General features: G+C 44.5%; 1 protein-coding gene across 6 annotated transcripts in view; it reads left to right on the top strand.

Moving 5' to 3' along the window:
• Positions 1-21,047, top strand: part of st3gal3b (ST3 beta-galactoside alpha-2,3-sialyltransferase 3b) — a 39,747-nt gene extending 18,700 nt beyond the window's left edge. For all 6 annotated transcript variants that reach the window (XM_027032337.2, XM_027032321.2, XM_027032313.2 and 3 more), the window contains 7 exons: positions 1,566-1,660; positions 4,275-4,338; positions 4,475-4,570; positions 4,898-5,084; positions 14,669-14,812; positions 16,945-17,091; positions 18,847-21,047. In XM_027032337.2, coding sequence (XP_026888138.2) covers positions 1,566-1,660; positions 4,275-4,338; positions 4,475-4,570; positions 4,898-5,084; positions 14,669-14,812; positions 16,945-17,091; positions 18,847-18,936 — 823 coding nt within the window. In that variant the 3' untranslated portion in view covers positions 18,937-21,047. The remainder of the gene's footprint in view (positions 1-1,565; positions 1,661-4,274; positions 4,339-4,474; positions 4,571-4,897; positions 5,085-14,668; positions 14,813-16,944; positions 17,092-18,846) is intronic.
• The last annotated feature ends 2,284 nt before the right edge of the window (positions 21,048-23,331 follow it).

The raw sequence follows: 23,331 nt of genomic DNA, 5'->3' as shown, positions 1-23,331 counted from the left end.
GGAAGCTGCCTCTTTGTCAGCAGGGTCATAAAAACAGACATCCATTGTATGGACACACTTGCAGAAGCAACAGCTCACGGAACATGCTGTCCCTTTGGGAAATTCCTCTTTTTTGCTGTGAGTGCTTCATTATGAAAGATCAGAGCTTTCATATATGGCAGGAAATTATCCTTTAAATAGATCTTGTCAAACATTTTCTAGATGTTTTTTCATGATTTAGTGAATGGAGATCAAGCTAAGCCTTTGTGAAATGGGATTTGTAGATGTATGATCTTGCAAATTAAATTAAATATATAACTGAAAATGGCAGCTTGAAATTTTGATTGTCAGCGTGTCATCATTGGGTTTACATGCATTTCATTTTGCAATATAACATAGTTTTCTAATGTTGACTTTACAAATGTACATTTTTCCTTCAATCTTTGCTCTTCATCCATTCATTTCTGCTTACAGAGAAATGGCAAACCACCATCATAACATATTTTTCTGGTGTGAGCCAGTAGGAAACGCTTTTTAAGATGCACTGACCTAATCGCTTAGGGCTGTTTATATGTAGATCAGCTGATAGTGATTTAAATCTAGCAGATCCTGGCAGAGATTTAAAACGCGCATGTCGAGTCCTGTTGTTAGGGTCAGAAATGAAGTACAGGCTGCTGGTTCGTTTAGCATTATTCAAGACACTCCCATGGCGTTACTTCAAAACTAGAGAAAGGGCAGAAGTCACGTTAAGGATCACATGCTCATTAGCAACTGCAAACTGTTGTCTGGTGATTTAGCTTTTACATATGTTAGACGTATGGACGTATGCTATATTTCTGAAACAGGTAAGGCAATAATGAAAGTTTCTGCTTAAGAATTTTATGAATTTGTAAAATGTCACTTGAATTAATAAAAAGTGTGGGGGGGGGAGTCAATTTAAAGAAAAACCTGAATAAATGAAAACCTGATTCATAAAACTCAACAAAGCCTTGCAAACTGGAGTAAAACTTGTAATGTACTCTATGCTCAGGGTCTGACATACATACAACACGTCCCTAAAATCCCCTGGTTCTGTGCCTACAAAATGTCCTGAAGACCCAGCTTGACTGGCGGCGGTCTCGGTAGATAAAGAATGATGGGCGGGGGGCACAGGGCAGGGGCGCGTGCATCCATCCTGCGGCCACACTTTGAGGAGCAGAGAGGGGCGGTGTGACTCGGGGAAAAGGCCTGTGGCGCGGGTCTCGCAAGGGGGTGAAGAGGTGCAGGGACCAGTGATTTATTCATGCTGTTCCTGCCCCGCTGTCTTAAACTGTGACCATGGGTTGCAGCAGAGAGGAGCTGGGAACATTGACCTCTCGCAGACAAATGCCCCGTCAGAGGCACACCAGGCTCCAGACGTCTCATTTAAAAAATTGTACAGCCTGGTGCGCAAAACGTTCTTGGCATGATATCAAGCCCCCAAAATATGATACTGAATGAATAAAGAAGTTTAGGTGTTATTGATGGCGCATTTGGAAGTATTTCTCCTCTGTTGCTTTTCCGGGGTTGTGAATCGTGACGTTATGTTTTGTCTTTCTTAATTACAGGTTTGTCAAGCCAGCACCCATGTTCCTGGACCAAAACTTTAAGCGCTTAGCAAAAGTCTTCAATTACTTACCTCCATTTGGGTTTAAGACTCAAGGTACGTAAACCTTTTTCTGTGATTTGTTATTGTTGTTGTTGTTGTGTTTTGTTTTGTTTTTCGTGGCGGGTGAAGCAGCTATGGAATTGCTCAGATTTCTAACAATAAATTAATGAAAAGCACTTTTTCCAGTAAACAAATAATGCTCTTAAAGGAGTAGTTAATAAAAGACTAAATGCTAGTAAGAATAAAATGAACTGCTATCAATTAGCATTCTGAGTGGTAGCGCTGGCTTGATGTTGTTGTTAACATTTTATTGTTCATTTATGGGAGCGTAGGTAACACAAGAGCTCACAATCATCAAAGCACAAAATCAAAGCACATGCCCCCTAAAAACGTACCTGCTCAAAGAATGCCACCATTATGACAAAGGCAGCACCTCTAGATGAAGTAACAGCGTCTTAAATCACAAGGTAGCTGATGTATTCCGCCATTGTATGTGTGAATGCCGGTTTTATCGTCATCCACTGCAGCTTGAGAATGTGCGATTAGCCACGAACCCATCTGCAAAGATAGCTTAGATGTGAGCATTTTGTCTGACTTCCCACCACTGCAAGGCAGCCCCTGCGCTGAATGTAACCTTTGTGCGTCTCTGAGGGCCGCTGTGTCCACACACACGAAGGCTTTCTAAAGAGAACGTCCCATGTTTACATTACACTGGGTTTCTCTTTTCTCCACAGTTCGCGGGAGAAGTATACCTTTGCATGGAGCTTTATTCACGTGGAGAGGTGATACGTGTGGGTCCTGAATAGGCCTCCACAAAGCTTTTGCAGTCATGTGTAGGAGAAACATAAAATAGATGTTTCTTCACTGCCAGTTTTAGTGTAAACGAATACCTCGGCCACCTACAACTGATCATGGCCGCGATTTAAACTGAAGTCAGTGCAGGCCAGGCTTTTTCGCGGGACGCTTTTTCATATTTTTGCCACCATTATAGCCACTGGGTTTATTGCTGCACATATTTTGCAACTTTTTACATGTTTTCAGTCACTCCAAGATGAGTCACATCCCTAAATGACCTGTAACCATTCTCTAGTGGTTTTTAGCGGGGTTTGCTGTGTTTACTTTGCGGACACATGCTTTTTGATGAGTCATTCTTAGGACCAGGCCCACCCTTAAGTTCACGCATTACGACCAGCTCAAAATACTTTGCAATGTGCTTATTAAAATATTTGACTTGCTTTCTCATCGGAATATCGGATGCAGCAAGAATGGCCATGGCCGCTGCTTCTGTCATGACACACCAACTTCATATGACACCCAAGCCTTTCCACTATAACTCAGAGTCCGGGTCCCCTTGCCAAAACAGTATATGTTGAAGGTGAGGGGTTCGTTTGTTCAAACTGCTTGGAGAGATGCTTGGATGAAGTGTTTATCCCATTATCTGAAAACGATTAGTGGCCATTGCTCATACCAGTTTTTAGGGAACCTGCTACAGTAATTTTCACTCCCTTATTTCGGTGTGGTCTCCATGCTGTTTATGCTGGCATTAGTGATGCATGATGGCAGCTGTCGACGAGTCCTCCAAACACGGATCGCTGGTGTTCAACCCTTTAATCATTATGCCTATGGTTACCGTTAACATCACTCAGATATGGAATTCCACAGCACACACAACAGCCTTCGCGCTACATCAACTGTCATGAGAACCGGAAGAGGAGACTTATACCTGTTACTCTCAGTTATTCAAAGTACCTTGCGCTCGGGCTTTTGTTTTATTTATTTTTTCTCCCTCAGGACATTTTAACTGTCAATATCAACCTAAACACGATATTTTTAAGTGCATTACCTTTCTGTGTCATTAGTTTTCCTCCTCATGTTGTATAGACAGGGCTGAACTCCATCAGTCATCACCTTTAGAAGTAGGCATTGCTCCATCTGCCAAGCACACCCACCTCAGAGAGATTGCTCAGCAGTGATGTTCCCTCAGCGTTTATACTGACTTCTAATCCTTCATACAAATGACAACAAATGAAGTATTGTAGTATGAAAATGTCTTTATGAGCTATAATTCTACCAGACCAGAATAGACCAACTCCAGGCCTGTGTCTTAATACCCACAGTAGTCATGAGCTAGTCACTGGGGTATGACTTCTATTTTTTCAAGCTTTGCTCTCTCCGTCTCCCACGCACACGCTGAGATGTTGGGAATCTTCAGCCTTTTATAGAGTGATTCACAGAGGCCTGTGACTCTAAGAAAGGACTTGGTGGATAACTGTTACGCTCTCCTTGCTGGGAAGCGGACTGTCTCTCCGCCGATATCCGAAGACGGGGCATGGGGTCTGCCTGCAGTAAACGCTCCGCTGGGCTGTCGGAGGAATGCTCGCCATGACCAAACATCTCCGTAAATTTACGCCCTCAAAGTGTCTGAGGGCATTAAATTGTGGACATCGTCACAGGAATGTGCTTGTTTGAAAATGGCATTCCTGGTTTACAGGCCGCTTTTTCCATCACCTAGATTCCTCTTCCTAATAAACGTTCCCGTAAGGGCTGGACAACGTGCTCGTCTGGCTCTGCTGGACCACCGCGAGCGTCAGCAGGCTCGAGGCTATGCCTACGGCCTGTTCCCATGCTCCCCCTGATTCACGTGGTTGTGCTTCTGTTTCCTCCGCAGAAAAAACAATAGACACGATTTTAACTGCCACAAAGAATTATGGGCTGGGTCCAGAACTTGACAGGTAAGCAAGTGTATAGGGCTGCCATATATGCGTGAAACCTTAGCCATCCTTTATTGTCAATTGTTTCCCTTTTAACACATTAACATTTAACTGTACTATGAGACTGTCATTTGCTTGTGCTGATTTTCCTTTGTAGTTTAAGTTGTAAGCGGTGTATAATAGTAGGAAATGGGGGAATCCTTGCCAACAAGTCTCTGGGCTCCCATATTGATGAATATGATATAGTGGTGAGGTGAGTATTTACATATTGTATGCTTTAATAAACGTTTAGAGCGTGTGTGTGCAGTGTGGCATTATTTGCTGAAAGGGCTTTCTCAGTACATGAACACAGGCCAAATCGTAACTGAAAAGATCTGGTTGGCTGTCAGATGTTTTGAACAAAAACAAAAAAAGAATTAGAGTTGACTGCCTATGACATGGTGCCTAAGATGCTAAGGCAACCCTGATGACCTCATCAACTACCTCCTATTTGCATATTTCTATTTAAAAGATCTGCATTTCTGAATCTGCATCGACATATTTCCAAATAGTCTAAATGTTGGGGGCTGGGTGTCTGCAGGTTAAACGAGGCTCCTGTGAGTGGTTATACCAAGGATGTGGGCACTAAGACAACCATGAGAATAACGTACCCAGAGGGGGCCATCCAGAAGCCTGAACGCTACGAGAAGGACTCCCTCTTCATCTTCTCCGCCTTCAAACCTCTCGACTTTAAGTGGCTGAAACATGTGATCTTCAGGGAGAGACTGGTGAGACCAAGAGTCACAGGGCTCGAGTGGGGGGAAGGGTTCGGTTTTGCTCAGTTACAACCCAAAATTGAACTGACATGCCAGCTGTTTTTTTTTCTTCATTTATATATCTGTTCATTTTGCCTTTTATTGCTATTTCTAAACCAATATGATGGAATTGCTTGAATTTGTAATTCTATCTCATGACATAACTTGTGATTCCACATCCACTACCTCATAGTACTGATCAACACGAGTTCAAGCAGCGTGAAGACCCCCTGCTCCTTTTTAATACCATCCGAGTAACCCCACATACAACTTTTAAAAGCTTTGACTGCAATCATGACCAAGAAAGAATCTCAGCGGAAGCTGGTCCTCTGGCCCGCACTGAGGAAAGCTTCATGCATTGTTCCACTGGCACCTTTTCAGACTCGCGCTAAAGCTGCCTTGCCTCAGGCTTGACTGACAGCTGGCGAATTAGCCTCATAATCCAGAGGCGGCTGGGCCCGGCAAAGTGAATTTCTTCTTATCTCAACCCAGAAAGGGTCAATTTTAACAAATTGCCTCTTATCGCACTTAGCTAGTAGCTTTGGAGAGGGCATGTCCCCCGCAAGTCAAGGGCACTTTTTACGTTTTTATAATTTTTTTTAGATTGGCTGTCATCCGAACAAAACAATGCCAGGTGAAAGAGCTGCTCGTCTGCTCCCCTCAGCCACCTCCTTTTGGGGTGCTTAGTTTTCCAGTGGTCTTCCATAAGGCCGTCCCTGCCTGGTTCCTCCCCGATTCCATCCCGGGCCTGCCATGCTCACAGCCAGCACAGCTGCGTGGTCTGTAAGGGGCTCATGGCGTGGCGCGGCTTTTGCCTGGCGACATTTGACAGGGCGCAAGGGGGTGGTTTGTGGAGATGAAGGAGTAACAGCGGAGGTCTGTGTGATTAAGCCTTTTTGCCTTTGAAAATGTCAGATATTTTTTTGTTGCCCCCCATAATGTGAGATTGGAAAGGACAGGACAGTGGAAAGCATGTGGGTAATGGAGCTGCCCTCGGCCTTTTGATAGACTGTCTTTGATCTCACACAATTTTCTTTTTTCCAAGTCAGCGGTCACCAGAGAGCCACTTCAGCCATAATATTCACGACGGTTGTTACAAGGAGTTACAAGGGGGTTTTCATTGAAGTGTGGAGTTCTGTGGAATACCACAGTTTGATCAGGAAAATATAGTCAAACCAGTTAATTTGAGTGTGGGGTCATACAGGCAGCCTGGGGAAAGCAGTGCTGAAGTCACTGTGCAGCCTGACCAAGAACGAGGACCTAGTCCGCCGACAAGCCTGTGCACACGTTCCCAAACTTCCCTGCTTATGTAAGGTTCGTCTTGCTTTCTTTTGTAATTGTTTTCTTTTTCTGGGCAACGGGAATATACAGCTGTAAAAGATGTTTAGCGACAGCTGGTCTTCAGCATGACCTGTGTATATGTATTAAGTTGTAAGGGTATCATGTTTAAAGTGGCTTTTTTTAAGTGTTTGTCACTTGATAAATGAGGACCATCACTGAAGTGCATTTGTAATGAATGATTCTGAGAGTTGGGCCTTTTCAGTAGATGCATTAATATCAGCTCTGAGTACTTAAGAACTTCACTTTGTTTGGCTTTCAAAAAGTTTAACCTTTTTCGTGATGGAAATGTAAAACCGATGCAACCTGAGAAAAATCAGAGCAAGCATTCCCCCACCTGGTGCTTCCACTCACCCCTTCACGTAGACATGCCCTTCAGTCATAAGAAAGCTGTAATCAGGCCTGATCGCGGATCTTAATCGCACATAATCTCGCCTGTACACCCCCCCTCACCCCCCACCCCCGCATCCTTAGAGGGGCAAGTCATCTGTTCCAGGTTCGGGAGAAGCGCCTACAGTACTCCGCTCTTTATCCGCGGGGTGTCTGGGAAAGCGTAAGGCGACTGCAGAGAATTTCGTGTTGGTCTGCTTGCGGTTAGAGGGGTTTTTCTTTCTTGCCCAAAATTGTTGGGTACCTGGCCGAGAAATGACACAGCGCTTATGGGAGCTGCGACTACGGCGAGGCGGCTCCATTGTCCACCGTTGTTTTTCGCTCTCCTGCACCGACAGACAAGCTCATGGGAGGCCATGAGCACACAAAGGCACATGTGACCGTGTGGACAATTAGCTTTAGAAAAGCTTGGCTTTAGACTGCGATCTAATCCTCAGATAGAACTGCCTCTTCACTCCCCTCTCCTTCTCCCCCACAGGCTAATGTAACAGTGGCTGGCGGGAGCTTTGAAGTGATTTGTTTCTGCATTGCTTTGTATGGTACGGACACTCAGCAGGTGGAAAGAATGTGTGTCTTTTCAGTGCCTCCGTGGTATTGAAAGGAAGGAACTATTGATAGCGTAGGACACCGATGTTTTCACAACACCAAACACACTCACCTGACTCAACAGGACATGCGTTCTCAAAGCCTGTCCCTGGAGAGCATCTAGGAGATGTATATGAGGTTAGTATTGCTATGAACAGGAAAAGAATCTGACCCCAGATCAGGGGGCTCACTGAGAGTTGCCGAGTGAAGCCCAGAGCTGATGGGCATGTGAAGTTCATTTAAACACAATGTGTCCAACATGTGCAAACTATTTTTCAAAGATGAAACTTGTAGACTCACTCTCCCCACACACACCTGGACCCTAAGCTATTTTATACTAAAATTGCAGGCATATGTTCATATGCATAATCTTGGTATTAAGGTGACCTGTCATCACACTACTTGGGTGTTTTTCTGCCTAATGACACACTTTCACATGAACATATCCAGTGTGCTGTGCAGGTGATCTTCTGTAATACAGTGTCATTCAAAAAAGAAAAAGAAAGACAAAGAAAATTACCTTCAGATTCTGTTCCTAAAAGATGGCAAATAGAGGGCAGCTTTTGGGGTTGTGGTCAATAGTCATTGTATTTTGAGACCAAGATTTCTATTTATTTATTTATTTGCTCAATTTCTTGCTTTTTGGTTGTTTTTTGGGGGGTGGGGGGTGTAATTTCCCGCTGCTGTTCAGCATTAGAACAAATCATTAATATAAACCCTGGCCCTGAACTCCATCTCTTGCTGGTAAAAACAGAGGTTATTCTGTTCCTCAGACTTCATTCAGGGGGAGAACAAAAGGTCTCCGGTGGGAGAGCGGGAGAGATAACGAACAGACTTGCCATACGATTACAGTAAACCGGATTAAAAGGTTCCAGGAGTCATACTGAACACCCAGCTCCCACGTGAACGTCTCTCCTTCAGAATGACTTTTACCTGCTAATCTTCTGCCTTTGGTGCCTTCATATTTATCTGCCTCTTAGCTTTTCTATTAAAGTGGTAATCACTCACTGTTTCAGTCACAGAGGCGGAACGTTGAGCATATACAGTTTTCTATGCAATCATTCTATTATCGCGCACTTCCCAACGGTTCCCTTGTCAAACGTTTTACATCTTTGGATCGAAGGCCTTCGGGTTTCCGAGCTTCCGTTCCCGCTGCTTCTACTTCAGTCTTCATGCTGGAATTCAGCCGCTGGAATTCAGGGCTGTATAGAGTCCCTTGTCTTTGTTTACGCCAGGACTCTGCTCTCTGTTGATGGCTGGAGAAAGCGTGGATTTGTTTACTCCGCAGTCTCCAGGAAAGGTGACTCACAAGCACCTCGGAAATACAACACAGACGTGAAATGGAAGCAGAAGGAAAAAGAACCATCAATGACAATCCTGCTACCTGGGTCAGTCATACACTAGTTACATTAGAAGCAGTTTTATATTTCTCCTTTTACAAATGTATATTCTCAATACCTCAATCTTTCAAGACACCACAATCTTTTGTTTGTTTGTTTGTTTTACAATTTTGTGCCCTTTTGGCTTTTAATGCCCCCATTATCTAGTATACTTTAAAGTCTTTAAAGTAGAGTATTTTCAAAGGGTAACTGACAATGGGGAACTGAAGCAGCATTCACTGTAATGTGGATATTTGTTACACTGGGAGAGTGCACTTATAAATGCTTGGATAGATTTTAAATAAATACATTTTAAATAAAGATTCTACTTTGTAACCGTTATATGTAAATAAATACGTGCACAGGAGAACAAGAATTAATAAACTAAAGTCTCCGCCAAGCTCTGTCACCCACAAACAGACTTCCTCGGTCATCATGTAACAAAGATAAGCTCCAACACCCTGAACGGTTAGTGGTTCCCTCATGCACCCAGGTTGGTCCTTGGAGCTGTGAATAGCAAGGAGATTACACTGCAATGTGTTCTGTTGTGGGAGTGTGAAGGTACAAATTTCACGCACAGGATGATGGAATGGCCCCGTCCAGATATCAGACAAGCGGGCAAGGTTGGAGCTGGTAAGGAGCACAGCGTAGCCAAATGCCTCAGATTCCTTTTAACAAAAGGAAATCCAGAGATGTATTCTGAACCTTTGCAGCAGAACCCCAGCCCCCCCTCCCCCACTATTATGAAGGCGACCCACCTCAGATGCACTCAGCCATGTCGGCTCCTGCCAAAAGTGCTATTCTGAGGCTCCGTGAGCACACACAAGCACCATCAGTGTGTACAAGACAGAGCACTTCTAGTATTAGCAGGATGTGTGTTATGTTGGCCTTAGCCTGCTGCGTTCAGTGTTGCAGGCACACAGTGTTAGCTAGGGTTGCACGATATGAACAAAAATATTACATTGAGATCTTATCTCTACCTAATGCAATTTCAGCCAGCCATGCATATGTTAAAATGCACTGTTGAATCCTTTTCTGTTTATTTATGTTTGAGGTATCATGTGAATGCCACAGTTCATCAAATCACCCACAGAACAGTCCCCGAGGATACTAGTAGGACACAATAAGAAAAGGTTGTAATTGGTAACTTGGCTCATTTGCGTATTGCTGCCGTCTGCAGTTTCAGTATTGCAGTGGCCACTATTGCATCAACGATTAACAAGCGATATATTGTGCAGCCCTAGCATTAGCAGCCATCATATCGGTGTTCCAGGCAATCGGAGCATGACAACTCTGGCAGCAGACTCACATCTGCCCCCCAGCATGCCTCCGCCTCTTACAGACACACTCTCCGAGCTGCACGGATCGGCTGGAGCGTCCACTATAAAAGCAGTTCATTTCACTTTAACAGCATACCTCCCAGGTTTATTGACCCTTTAAATATAACTCTAAAGATAAACAGGAAGCCATGCAAAAATGGTCTGTGTTTGCCTTTCTGGTCGTGGCTGTGCGTGCATTTTACAGAGGGGTTTTTTCACAGCAGGGTAAAGCCTGTTCTTTTGTGACTCTTTTGCCATGCTCTTGGTTTGAATCAATTAATGAACCTGTTGGTTTGTGTGTTTGTCTACCACCCCTGTTCCCCCCATGGATAGGCTCTAGTAGTATTTTGGGAGAGTAGGAAATGGGCAATCCTCAATCAGCATATTGTACAGCTGCTGCTAAAATGTGCGTGCATGTGTTCCTGTGGTGGTGGGGAGAGGGGGTACCAATGGAGCACCTGTGGAAAGGTTCATCAGATAGAGACATTTCCATGGATCGCTGCCTGACATTTTTATCTCTCTCCCCCCCCCCCCACCACTTCTGTAGCCTGAAGAGGCAGAGTGAGTTCCTCTCTGAAGTTTTCCTGGAGTCCCAAATTGTTCCATTTGTCCAGTACCACCATGCCTGAGAACCCCAGGAGCAGGCAATGATCAAAGCCAAGATCACCTTAAATTGTTGGCTAACTAGTATTGAAATTCACTTAGAAAAACAGATGTAGGTCATAGTAATCTCCACTATACCTCCTGGTATATAGGCACATTCCCTGCAGTGCAGCCTGTGTGTGATTGGACAATGATGCAATTTCTGTTATTTTGGTAGTGAATTCCAGTATTTACATTGGATGTAAATACTGATTAAACTATGACTGAGATTAACATGTAAATTGTCATCTTTGATTCCAGGCTGCTTTCATCTGTGTTGGATTAAAAATATCATTGAGAGTTCGATTCCAAGCTTTTTTATTCAATGAGGTAATACTATATTAACTATACTATATATACTTTTGTGTACAGTGTAGTACAGGGAACATGTTTCTAATGACATGGCTGGGAAGTGGATGACGTGTTAATATCTTTAAACTAAACTTGCCATGGTCTTTGTTTCATTTTAAACCCAGTGTGCTGAAATACAAGAAGAACTGCCACTGTCCACTCACTGCACTGCAGTTGTTTTTGAAACGGGGCCTTGTTGTTTGGCCTTCTGTTGCCTTATTCACTTATCTCAAGAAGCCTTGTATACCGCTAATCCTAAACAACGTCTTCACTTTTTCCGCCTAGATTGATATTCCCATCGCGCCACCCATGATCCCCACGCTTCTTGCACACCGTCTTGCTAAGGTCCATTTGAGCTCAAGTGTTTGGTAGCAGAGCAGATTCTGAATGTAAAACCTCTTACTGGTGCTCACAGTTTTGCTCTTTGCGCTTGTTATGCGGTTCGTGTGTGTTTGTAGACTTCTTAGGAACATAAACACAGTATATGGGGGAACATGTCAGAGACTGTTTTTCCACATGCTAACAAACCCTCCAGCCTGTTGCAAAACGTGAAATTCCCAGCCAACTGCACCTGGGTTTAGGGACCTTCGTCTGTCCTGGGCTTATATCATGGTTAGTGTGATTTCTCATTCCTAATCCAGAGTTCTTGATAATTCAGGACTAATGGAAAAGCCAACACCAGCATTATCCAAAAGTGCCTTTTCCTTGGCAGTAGTAGATCAGTAGGATCTGATCTGAATGCACCATATGCCAGGAATATCCCTCTCTGAAATATTAGAGTTTGAATGTAACTCTGACAAAGCCCTCTACAGTTTTGTGTGCATGTCTGTTTCACCTTGCTCAAGGGTTGGCAAGGTGCTTTTGTCTCGAGATATCATCTTGTTTTTTCAGATGCATCTTCTTGTGAAAGCTCTGGAAAGTTGGAGCATTTCTAGCTGATGATGAATTTCTTTAGCTGTAGACTTTTGACACAGTAGTAGTAATCTGGTGATGGAGTGTTCTGGGTCAAATATTTTCTCAGTACATTTTCACACTCGTCTTGCCTCACAGTTTGCAACATTAAAAAAAGACACGAATCCAGCGTGTTCGCAGCTGAGACGGCAGGCGTGAGACGTGGCTGAGACGGCAGGCGTGAGACGTGGCTGAGACGGCAGGCGTGGTTTTAGAGGCCTGTCCCACCATCCCCCTTTGCCGATTACAAAGCAAGATCCTTCGGCACGCCTTAACGCATTTTTGCAGCTGCACATGAACATTTTCCCCTGGACACTTGTTCTCAGCGGCGAAGCGAGATGGGGAGGGGCCGGCGATGTGGCCTGTGATTTTTATGGAGTGATTTAACGCTGGGCGGCCATGCTGGAAGCTTGTTAAGGGCAGGCCAGAACTGTGTGTGGGGACTGGGAGGCCTCCGTCACCTGCTTCTTTATTGGACGGATCAGTTTCAGGGGCAGCGTTGTTTGATGGGAGACTCGGTCGTTAGCAGCCCTGCACCACAAACGAGTCATGGTCTGGAGGGCAAGGAGAGGTGATCCGTCTCTCTCTCTCTCTCTCTCGCTCTCTCTCTCTCTCACTCACACTCCTCTGTTCCTGCAGGAATGCTGGTAAGAGGTGTGTTTGGACTAGATCCAGGCAGGACCAAAGGAGGACTTCAGCAACAGCACTATGTTTAGAATGGCTATGTCTAACTTTGGTGGGGATGTAACATGAACCAGACTCTGCCTGAAGCCCAGCTATGAAAATAGATGACAAAGAGGAAGTTAAAGTATTTAAACATAATAAATGCAACACTCTGTCAGAGTGGACACATCCACTTACTTGGATTTCATATTCAAAGTATATAAAAAATTTTCACCCTTGTGCAGCTATTTTGCAGCTATAATGAAAAGTGTTGTGTAACTTTAATTGTAAAGAGATAATTATTTAGAGTAACTCAGCATAGAGGACCGTGTAACCTATGTATGTCCCTCGTGGCCTTTTCACAGCTAGTAAACGAGTTTTACCACTCTCCTGGACCATAAGTGTATTTGTCTGGTACCTAGCTCAATCTGTTGTTCACAGTGAGCTGTGTGTCCCTGCCAGCCTGTCAGCCACCTGTAGAAAGACTAGCCATTCCAATGGCCCCAGGTTCCCTGTAGAAAGGTCAGGCTGGCCAATGTCCCCAAGCTCCCAGTAGAAAGGCCAGCCTGGCCAATGGCTCCAGGTCCCCTGACAACCAGAAAACCACACTGATGGGTTTAATGCCATATTCAGTTTACACTGCAGTTTCACTGAATAGGCCACATTGGAACACATGGAAACATGTAGTCTGAAAAGATCCGAAAGCTTCCCCCAACCATTTGGAGCTGCATATAAAAATAATGGATTAAAAGATGCTTCCTAATGACTGTGTTAACAATGTTTGAATGCAGCAGACCTTTAGAGATTGAAGCCTCTCTCTCCATATTTAGAGCAGATTGCCCTCGCTACCTGGCTTTCTCACAGGGTAGAACGCCAGGGCCATCATGCCTGAGCAACTTGCGAAGGGATCAAGCTGGGGCTTCTTGCATCATCCATATTCAAGCAACCGTTCACCTTTGCTTTGCCAAACAGCGCAGGGCTGGCATTTCTGCTGCCCGCTTTGGTCCTGCGTGCATTTGCTGTTTGCCCCGCGCTTTTCTCGCCCATCACCCGCTAGCCCTGCCATTCGCAGGGTTGGGCACAGCGAGAGGGCTGCCATCCCAGGATGACATTGAATGCGGTGTGCGATGCGTTAGGCTTAGGAGAGCTCTTTCTCCTGCTGCATGTGCTCATCCACCTGCTACAATCCCCAGACTGGCTGTTTGTGCCGCCTCTCGCAACCACCCCCACCCCCACCCTACCTGTCATTGACAGCAGAGGCAATGTGGTTCCTGCTGTAGCTTGCACTGGGACGGCGAATGGGAGTTTGGGGGAGGAGGGAGGTGTGGAAGGCTGTTCAAAGGCGTTCGCGCGGCACAAGCGACCGCACCCATTATTTGACGATATCAAAGGCAGTGTCTGCATATTTGAACAGGTGACTCCCATTACATCGGACAGCCTGGCTGGCGCGGCGCCAGCAGCCCTGTCGCGTTAGGGCTGCCATCCGCCGCCGCCCTTAGCGCCCGATGATCTCAATGCGAGGCTGCCGATTGAATAATTGCCCAGCTGTGGCACTTGGCCACTCTCCTGAGTAATTGGCAGGGGAGGACCTGGGGCAGCTGCCGCTCTCCGAACGCCCGCGTAGGTCAGGATCTCATTTGTCCGCTTCCTGTAGGTCCCGTCCAAGATGGACGGGGCTGCCTTGCCTTTAATAAAAGTCATCCATGCGTCCCCCCGGTCCTGTTCTTCTGCCCTGTCAGTATGCATTGATGGCATGCTAGGTTTTTTTTTTTTTTACCACCTCTCTCATGTTTATGGAAGAAAATCTTTTTTCTTTTTTTAAAATATATAATAACTAGCTTGGTGTTGATTGGCTCATTTTTTATTCCGCCGTTTCAGCTGCACCTTAATGGAAACCTGTCTTCAGTGTGGTGCCTTTGTGTGTTCGCCTCTTCATCAGGGTACAGAGGGCTTCTGGAAATCTGTGGCCCATTATGTGCCCAGGGAGCCCTCAGAGATGCGCATCCTCAACCCTTATTTCATCCAGGAAGCCGCCTTCCAGTTCATCGGCCTGCCTCTGAACAACGGCCTTATGGGCAAAGGGGTAAGTACCAGGACCAGTGGGATCTCGAGTTAAATGGTTCGGGGTTATGTTGGTGCTATTTTTAAAATACATTCCATTAAAATTTGCCAATTCCCTCACTATAGTTGTTTTATGTGTAGGTCAGCAAAGTCTTAAAACCAAGGGATTAGTCACCTGTATAAATAATTGATATTGAACCTCAAAACAGTAAGCCTCTACAGATCATTTTAATGTCGGGGGGCACAACTAATGGACGTGTAAAAAATAAACATCTTTATATGTCCAATGTCAGATACTGTAGTCATTCTTCACATTTTTTCCTGATCTTTTACATTAAAAAATATTAAGGCTGGAAGAGACCTTGTTGGCATTGGAGGCACTGTTTGATGGGGTCAGTTGGATGTATTTCTGACTTTTCGAACCAAAATGGCAGGCAGTTCCAAAAAAGCAATTTAATGTAAATAGGGGTCACAGGAAGCCATGGGCATATGTTTCCTCTGATGGGCCATAATTACCATGAAGGTGACCACAGGTCAAAGACGGCATGGCTAATCCTCTGAATAAGGAGCTCGAGCCTCGGAACTGCAAGCGAATCCACGGAGGCCGTGCCATTCACGAGCTGTTTGATCCTTTACCTCCTGTGTGACGAACTGTGCAGTAGTCAAAACATGAAAAATACAGTGCAGGAAATTATGCTGGGGAACCTCTCTAGAAACGTCTTGGCTTGAGCACAAAGCAAGGCTCAATTAACCTGGATAAAGCTCAATGGATAAAGCTTGATCAGGCTTTACCAAAAGGAGGTCTTCACTCTGTAGCTCTTTCCCTCAGTCGTCTGCCAGTAAAAGTTGCCGTGTTTATTCAGGAACAGCCTGCTAACAGTGTGTCATCTGGCTGTGATCTATGCCCTACTAGTAAATACACGCATTGCTCAGACATGATGCGTACTATGCGGGGCGGGGGGGCACAGGAGTAGCTGACTATGTGCATAGTCATAAAAGAAGTGTGTTTGACATGCCTCGAGTCCCGAACGTGAACCTTACCGGAGAGTTCTCACATAGTGTGTAGTTACAGAAAGCGGCACACTGGCCCAGCACCCCTGTCTCAGGAAATTGGACCTTACAAAGGAGGAGGTCTTCTCCGCCAGCATTTGCTTACTTTTATGAAGACTCACCTGGTTTGGTTCTGAGAGCACATGTAGCCTGGCTTGATAGAGCTGTCAGCTAGCTGCTTACAGAATGCTCAGAGACAAGGTTGGAACAGGTTAGGGTCAACCACCTCCTGGAGACCACCGCCCTCTTTGAACTCCACAACATGTGCAGAGCACGTGGGGGGGCGACCCTTGCACCCCGGGCCCCTGAGGCTGTGCGGATAGGAGGGCAGCTCCAGAGGGAAGCTGTCCCATACGGTACTGATCAAGGCGGGATACACTTTGACACATCTACCCCCTCCCTCCCCCATTAGAGTCCTCCTAACACTCACCTGCTGTGGGGGGTGAGCATGCAACCCAAAGCCTAACACTGTCTATAAGAGAAAGCGTGTGTGTGTCAGTGTGTTTTTGTGTGTGTTTCCAAATGGACGCATGTGTGTGCCTGTTCATGCCTGCCTGTGTGCAAGCCAGGCTGCTGTGGGCTAATGATTCCGAATGGTTCCCCACCCCTGGGAGATGAGGAAGTGGAGGTCTGCCTTCTGAAATTGGCATGTCGTGGGTGGGGGCCTATTTAAGCAAATTGCTAATCACACGCAGCTCAGGATGAGTTAACAACTGCTGGCATGAACAAAGCCAGGGCGCCTCACATGCGCCAGCGCTCAGTGCTGCCCCCGCCAGGCCTGCACCGAGCCAGAGGCTCAAAGCAGGCCTGTTGACTGACTTGCTACAGTGCACGTTGCTAACTGCTGCATGCTTGCATGTCCAGTTGTCCAACTGGTCCAAAATCTTGCGTTTGGCTTTGGGTCCACCTGGTTTGGTTTTGTTCACTTATGCAAGTATTACAGTTGAGTATTCAGTAGGTGGTTATGCTAATAACAGGTAGCAACAGTGCAACAGATGACCAGCCAGAGAAGTTACCCTGCAAAACCAGTCATGAACCCATGTGCCAGTGCCACACCCAACCTTTCAACCTTCCAGAAGGCTGAACTTTCACTTGTTTTCACAGAACATTCCAACACTGGGTACCGTCGCCATAACAATGGCCCTGCATAACTGCGATGAGGTTGCCGTTGCTGGCTTTGGCTACGACATGAATACGCCTCACGCCCCCTTGCACTACTATGAAAAAGTAAAGATGTCTGCCATCAGAGAGGTACGACTCCTGTTTGGGTTTTTTAATATAACATTTTGTTTGGTCAAGTTTCATATCTTGCTTCCTAACATGGCCTAATGAAATGCTATGTTCCACTCATCTGAATACCAGGACACTTGGGATTTAATTTACAAATGCAATATTGGAACAGATAGCCACTACCTGTTCTTGAACTGTGATCTCAGTGTGCAGACCTTTTGTCTGACCTTCTTATCTCTCGTTTAATCATTGGAAGATTGCAGCAGCGTAATTAGTAGAGTAAAAAGAGGGTGCTCTGGTGGGAGGGGTTTCAGCCTCATGCTGGTGAACATGACCTATGTTTTGTCCATGTTCAGAAACTCCCAGTCTGACTCTGCCATCCCAGTAATGGAGTTTATTAGAATCGAGAATTTGGAAGTTAATGCACTAATAGCTTTCATTTCCTGCTCCAGCACTGTTCTACAAACAACCAAAATTTGACATCATGTTCAAAAGCCTTGTAAATTCTATAGCAATCATTAAATTCTTTGCCTTTCCAGACAGGCTGTCTGATTCGATGCTTGGATCGGTGGGTTGGCCTCATGACCCAAGTCTGCTTTTTGTTGAACCGCGGTTGCTTTTCACTATGTTGAGCGAAATATCATGCGATTGGAGAACAACAAAAACATGTCCCCTTTCCATTTTTCAGGGCGTTCGCATTACCTCTCACCTTGTTTAGGTAGTTCTTGTTTATGAAGTGACATTGTGAGCGTCAGACGCAAGCTGTAATGAGCTATGGTCCTCCACAGCCTTTCCCCCCCTACCAGACAAAACCGTTTCCCTAAGCAGAGATCACTTCTGGCTTGCTCCCTCTCCCTTCCCCCAAGCAGCAAGGCCTGATAGGAGTTGCGTCCTCCCTTTCCTTCTGCCCTCTCCCTCTACACTGAAATTTTAGCCCTGGACCCGCCACGGACACAGTCCTTTAAAATCGGCCAGCCCAGCTGCTGGAGGGAAAGCCCCGGGAACTGGGTGAGAAGCATGGCCCAGCGGCGTGGCTCCCTCCAGTGCAGGGCAGGACCTCCACTGTGGGGCAGCTGTGGGGCCCTCCCACTCAGAGCCCAGAAACCCTCACAGGAACCTGAGGCTCTGGTTTCAGCTGTGCACACCAAGCCCCTGGGCTTCACTACAGTGGGGTCCAGCAGCGTGGAAGCCTGACCTCCTTATCCTGTAGTTGGATTATGTCCGAAAAATTCACAGAGAAGGAAAATTGTTTGTGGCAGAATTGCTGTTCTGCAGTTGGGATTGGTGGGATAGCCTGACTTGTGAAGAGATGGTTTTCACTGGAGTCCACCGTGACCTGCACTTCCAGTATTGAACCATACACATTTAAGCGTCTTTGGTGGCTTAGTGATCCTATTACGACTAATAAAAGACATTTACAAACCGGAACCTTTCCATCAGTTCATTGAAAAGAAACTTAATTACAATTTTAAATGTATATTTGATATACCTCCTTGTAAAAATGTTTGGTTTTTTTTGTTTAGCAATATATTTATTGCTAAGTAATTCCACATAATGGATAATGAGATGGTTTTGGGCAATGGGTAAATTATGAGCCAGTGTTGGTAATGACTCCAGCAATATGAATAACTGACTATAGACTTTATATTAACAGAAATGTCATGTTTGATTTAGTGCTTGAATAACTGTATAAGGCCTGTTTGCTCTTCTCATTCTCTCTCTCTCTTTCTTTCTTTATCTCTTCTCTTCCTCTCTCTCTCTTTCTCATGCCTGTAGTCATGGACTCACAACATCTTAAAGGAGAAGGAGTTTCTCCAGAAGCTGGTCAAGGCCAGAGTCATTACTGACCTGACAAAGGGGATCTAAGTCTCAGCCAAGGTGTGTGCCTTTCCCTCAAGCACGCCAAACTGGGGTTGCTGAGAAATGCAGGCCATGGGGCGGAGAGCATTGGGGCGTTGGGCTGTGGCAGGTGGGGCAATGACGCCTCAGCAGGATACGCATACGTGCCTTCTGACGTAGAGACCTCCTGTGAGTGGGACATCCGAGCCTGAGGTGTCCTCGAACGTCTCAGGAGAGCGCGGATCCCCGACGCTTTTTCGTCCTCGCCCCACGACTCAACGACGCGAACGGCCTCAGAGGCAGGGCCGGTGGCGAATGGATTCGGCCCTACAGGACAGAAACTCGACTGATTGTGCCAAACGTACCTCTTCCAGAGGAGGAAGCCTCTGCCTTCCTTCACAGCATGAATGTATTCACTGTATAAATATCAAAGCTTTTTATGGTGTATTTTATCAACGTAACAAATCACCCCTCCCAACCCAGACAGCCCTGCCTTCATGGGAGCCTCTCAGTCTGGGTGCCTCCGGGTCAAATCGGGCTGCTCTGGGTCAGTCTGGGCCACTCCGGGTCGCTCCGGGCCACGCCAGGCACATCCTGCATCTGCAGCCTCAAGGTCCAAGCGCGGCCTTCATGTAAAACCCTCTCGTCTGAGCCTTGGAGGCCCCCTCCTCTCCATCATGAGAAAAGAGTATTGTCATTTCTTTTCTTTCCAAGGAATGAAAGTTCTTTTTAAGTTATTTATTTTGGTACAAGAGTGTAGGCCTTAACTGGATTTTGGAAGTTTTTGCCTCTCTTCAATGGGGGGCGTGTCTTAATTGTTTATTTTATTATCTTCTTTCTTATCTTTTTTCCCTTCCCTTGTTTTAATTGCTGTTGTGTACTCTCTCTGCACATCATGTAAAGCAGTGATACCGGCCTTGCAAAATTCATCCTTCATTAAGGTAAGCTGCCACACCACGTTCTGCCTCTGTGTCTCTGAATGTACCCAAGCACAAGCCTGGGAATACCAAGGTTTACTTTTTATACATTATCGGCTCTGCAAGGTGACAGTTGTTTTCCAAACAATTCCTGTTTTGTGAGAATTACAGTCTGTATTTCTAAGGATTTCTGTGGAGATTCCGACTGTGGTCCTTTTCAGTTTCATACAGATGGGAAATCTGGTTCATTATGTGAGACAGGTTAACACAGCCAGGCTTACCCAGTTGGGTGGACACTGCCCACTGTAACAGAAACCTCTTCATTATTTCGCATGTTGGTCATCACAAGAGGCAAGAACAACAAAAATTGGTGCATTCATACAATATAGTATGTCACCAAGTAGCGCTAGCATTTTCATAAAAATGGAAGGATTATATTTAATTAAAGAAGGTAAAAAGTGTTAATTTTTCTTTATATCTAAATATATATATATATATATATATATATATATATAAAATATATAATATAATATATCTTCAATGACATAATAAATGTGTTGGCCAGTTGGGCCCTTTTTTAATTGAATTCACAACTTGGGTGTATTTATCTAAGCCAAGTCTGACCATCCTCAAATGTTGTCTCTTTGTCCCATTGTTTTGTTTTACACCTGCACTGCCATGAAAAGCACGCAGAGGTAAATGTGGTTGGAAAAACCTTGCTTGTCCCACCGAGCTAACGTGATATTTATTTATGTTTGAAGGTCTGTGTAAAACTGGATACAAAGTATCTGAATCTCATGCCAAAGACGTATGCAGTAATGTAGTATTTTGAAGTGCTTCCTAATCCGTGTTTGCCTGTCTGTCCACCCTTGTTGGAAAGTGGGTATGATTTAACGTCCGACGTTTCCTTCTCATTTAAGATGTTCTGAGTCCAGGACTGATTTATTACTACAGTGTTGCCTGAGATATTTGACCAGTCGCGTGCTGTCTCATAGAGTTGGGTCAATAGCTCTGGCATGCCAACAAACTGGAATCTGAGTTGCTAGAGGGACGTGGACCACAATGTCAAGTCCTGAAGCTGGCGCATTCGAAGAGACCTGTCAAACCAACAGCCGGCTCATCTTTTGACCAGAATATGCCTGGAAATGTCGGCTTTCAAATTGTGTTTAAAAAAAACAACAACAAAAAATAAGTAAATAAATGACAACTGACAAAATTGAATCTTTTTTCTTCTGTTTTTCATGTATCTTGAAATTGAGAATATCATGGATCTTGCATCCATTTGCTGTTATGCCTGCCGAGGTTGGAGGTGTGCTCCTGATGATATTTAGCTAAGTTTATCTGCTCTTCAGTATTCTCTAGCTATCTTAAATGCTCAGAATGTTTTGGCACCCATTTTTATGTCAGATTTTAAACTTGAGCATTAAGAAAAAAGTTGTTTTTTCATTTTAATTTCATTGCAAAGAAACCCCACCTTGGATACAAGGTTTCCCACGTCTATTTAAAACTACCAGAAATATAAATTTTACACCTTTAGCCTAGAGACAAAACAATCAAATGTCTTCCATTTTCATTACATCATGTAAAACATTAAAATACTGTTTTATGTTTGCTTCAAAGCAAGACCTGTTTGAATTTCAAATTATATTTTGCATCATCATTTAGTTTAGCCTGGGGTCAGTATTTATTTAAACGTGTACATTTTTCTCTTAAACATTGCAATAGTGTTGTGTTTTCTTGTGTTCTTGGTGGGTGAAAACATTAGCGTTACACCTTCACATGGTCATTTTGCCCTTTTTGCGTTTCATACTGCGCTAAAATAGGCTGCATGAACAATGTAAATGACTGACTAATACAAACTTAATGCCTCTAAATTATAATTATGCAGTTACTAGATGTTAATTTGGAAATGAATGCTGTGACATTACGCAAATATCGAAGCTCCAGTAGTCTACATCAATTGATACGTTTTTGAAGATTGAACCTGCGCCAAAGTGGGCTGTTGGTTTAGCAATGTTTTAAAGTTAATTCGCATTCAACAGGAATGATCTCGGTGTCTTTTCCTGTCCAGAAGGATCATCAGCATGAACAGAAGAATTTGGAGTTGCGTAAACTTTTAAACCAACTAAAGCATGATAGAACTCATTCAAATTGCAGCTAGCAGTGCAACAATAGACATTTTCCTCACATTCCTGGCAGGTTCTCGTTATTCAAGTTGCTTCCCTGATTTCTTCTTGTTTCACATCAGAGAAAGTTTTTTTATTGTTGTGATTCTATGATTGTTAGGCTGCATTTTATGTATTTAAGTAATGTTCGTCGTAATCATGTTTTATGTTCATAAAATTCACATCCATTGATAGTTTATAAGATTATGTATGCGAGAATTAAAAATTGTATGTCTGAATTGCTCATTCTCGGCTGATCATCAAATGCGCAAAGGAAATCCTATGAACTGTGCATGCTACAGTTGTTTTAATAGCGCTAATATCATTCTATAATTCTGTATACGCTGATACGGTTGTCAGAATTAAACTTCTGCTCAAGTTTATTTCAGTTGTCAAACTTTTGGCCTAATGTTGGCTAGGGCTTACCAGATAGGCCCTGCTCTCCTTGTGGATTTTTGCCGAGCACCTCAGCACATGTGGATGACTGTATTAACCTTGTCCCTGGTCATAACCATATTAAGCATAGTTGGTTATTTCATAGAGAAGAGAGTCCATGCAGACGACACAGAGCAAACTGCATGCTGTGGAAGGGAGTTGTCACTTCAGTATTGCATGAAAGTTCAAGTTCAAGAGGTTTTATTGTCATTTCAGCTATATACAAGTACACAACCTGAAGTTGTTTTATTTATATAAGGATTTACCTATTTATTTATTTATTGCAGAGCTTATGAGCCGGAATATGTGCAACTAGGACTTCATTTCAAACGGCTGGGATGGTTCTTTAAAATGTGCTATGATTTAATCCTAAGAACCCCCCCCCCTTTTTTTTTTTTTTTGATAGTGTAGCTGTAACACTCCACACCATATAAAAACCACCTTTGCTCAGCCCCTTTGTTTGGCTTTATCACTATCAAAAATCCCCCAGTTATCGATATGATCCAAGTGAGCTCTTTAAAAAGCGTCGGACAGCCTAAGGAAACTTGAAAATCTGCATCCCTTCAGTCTACCCGTGGAGAGAGTTCGCTTGAAAGTAGAAAAAAAGCCAAATGTTTCTCCACATCCCCACCTCTCGCTCTCTCGCTGTCTATTTACTTTCTATAGCTCGTGTTGAATTTTAGAGAGGATCTAGTTTCACTGTACTGGCCCCAGAAGACTGAACGCTGAGTCACATACGAGACATGGGTGAATGTAAGAGCAGATGTGGTAACTGCACTCTGAGCTGCTGACCCCAGGTCCCTTAAAAGTACCGTCCGTCCGGCTGTTAAAAAATGCCAACAATATGACCTTTTCCATTCTGGTATAAGGGCCCTCTTATTATATTGGCCCACTTGCCAAGTGAC

The sequence above is a fragment of the Electrophorus electricus genome, chromosome 7 (assembly GCF_013358815.1).
Source record: "Electrophorus electricus isolate fEleEle1 chromosome 7, fEleEle1.pri, whole genome shotgun sequence".
Taxonomy (NCBI): domain Eukaryota; kingdom Metazoa; phylum Chordata; class Actinopteri; order Gymnotiformes; family Gymnotidae; genus Electrophorus; species Electrophorus electricus.
The sequence above is the reverse complement of the archived record's forward strand: the minus strand, read 5'-3'. Positions and strand labels throughout refer to the sequence as shown.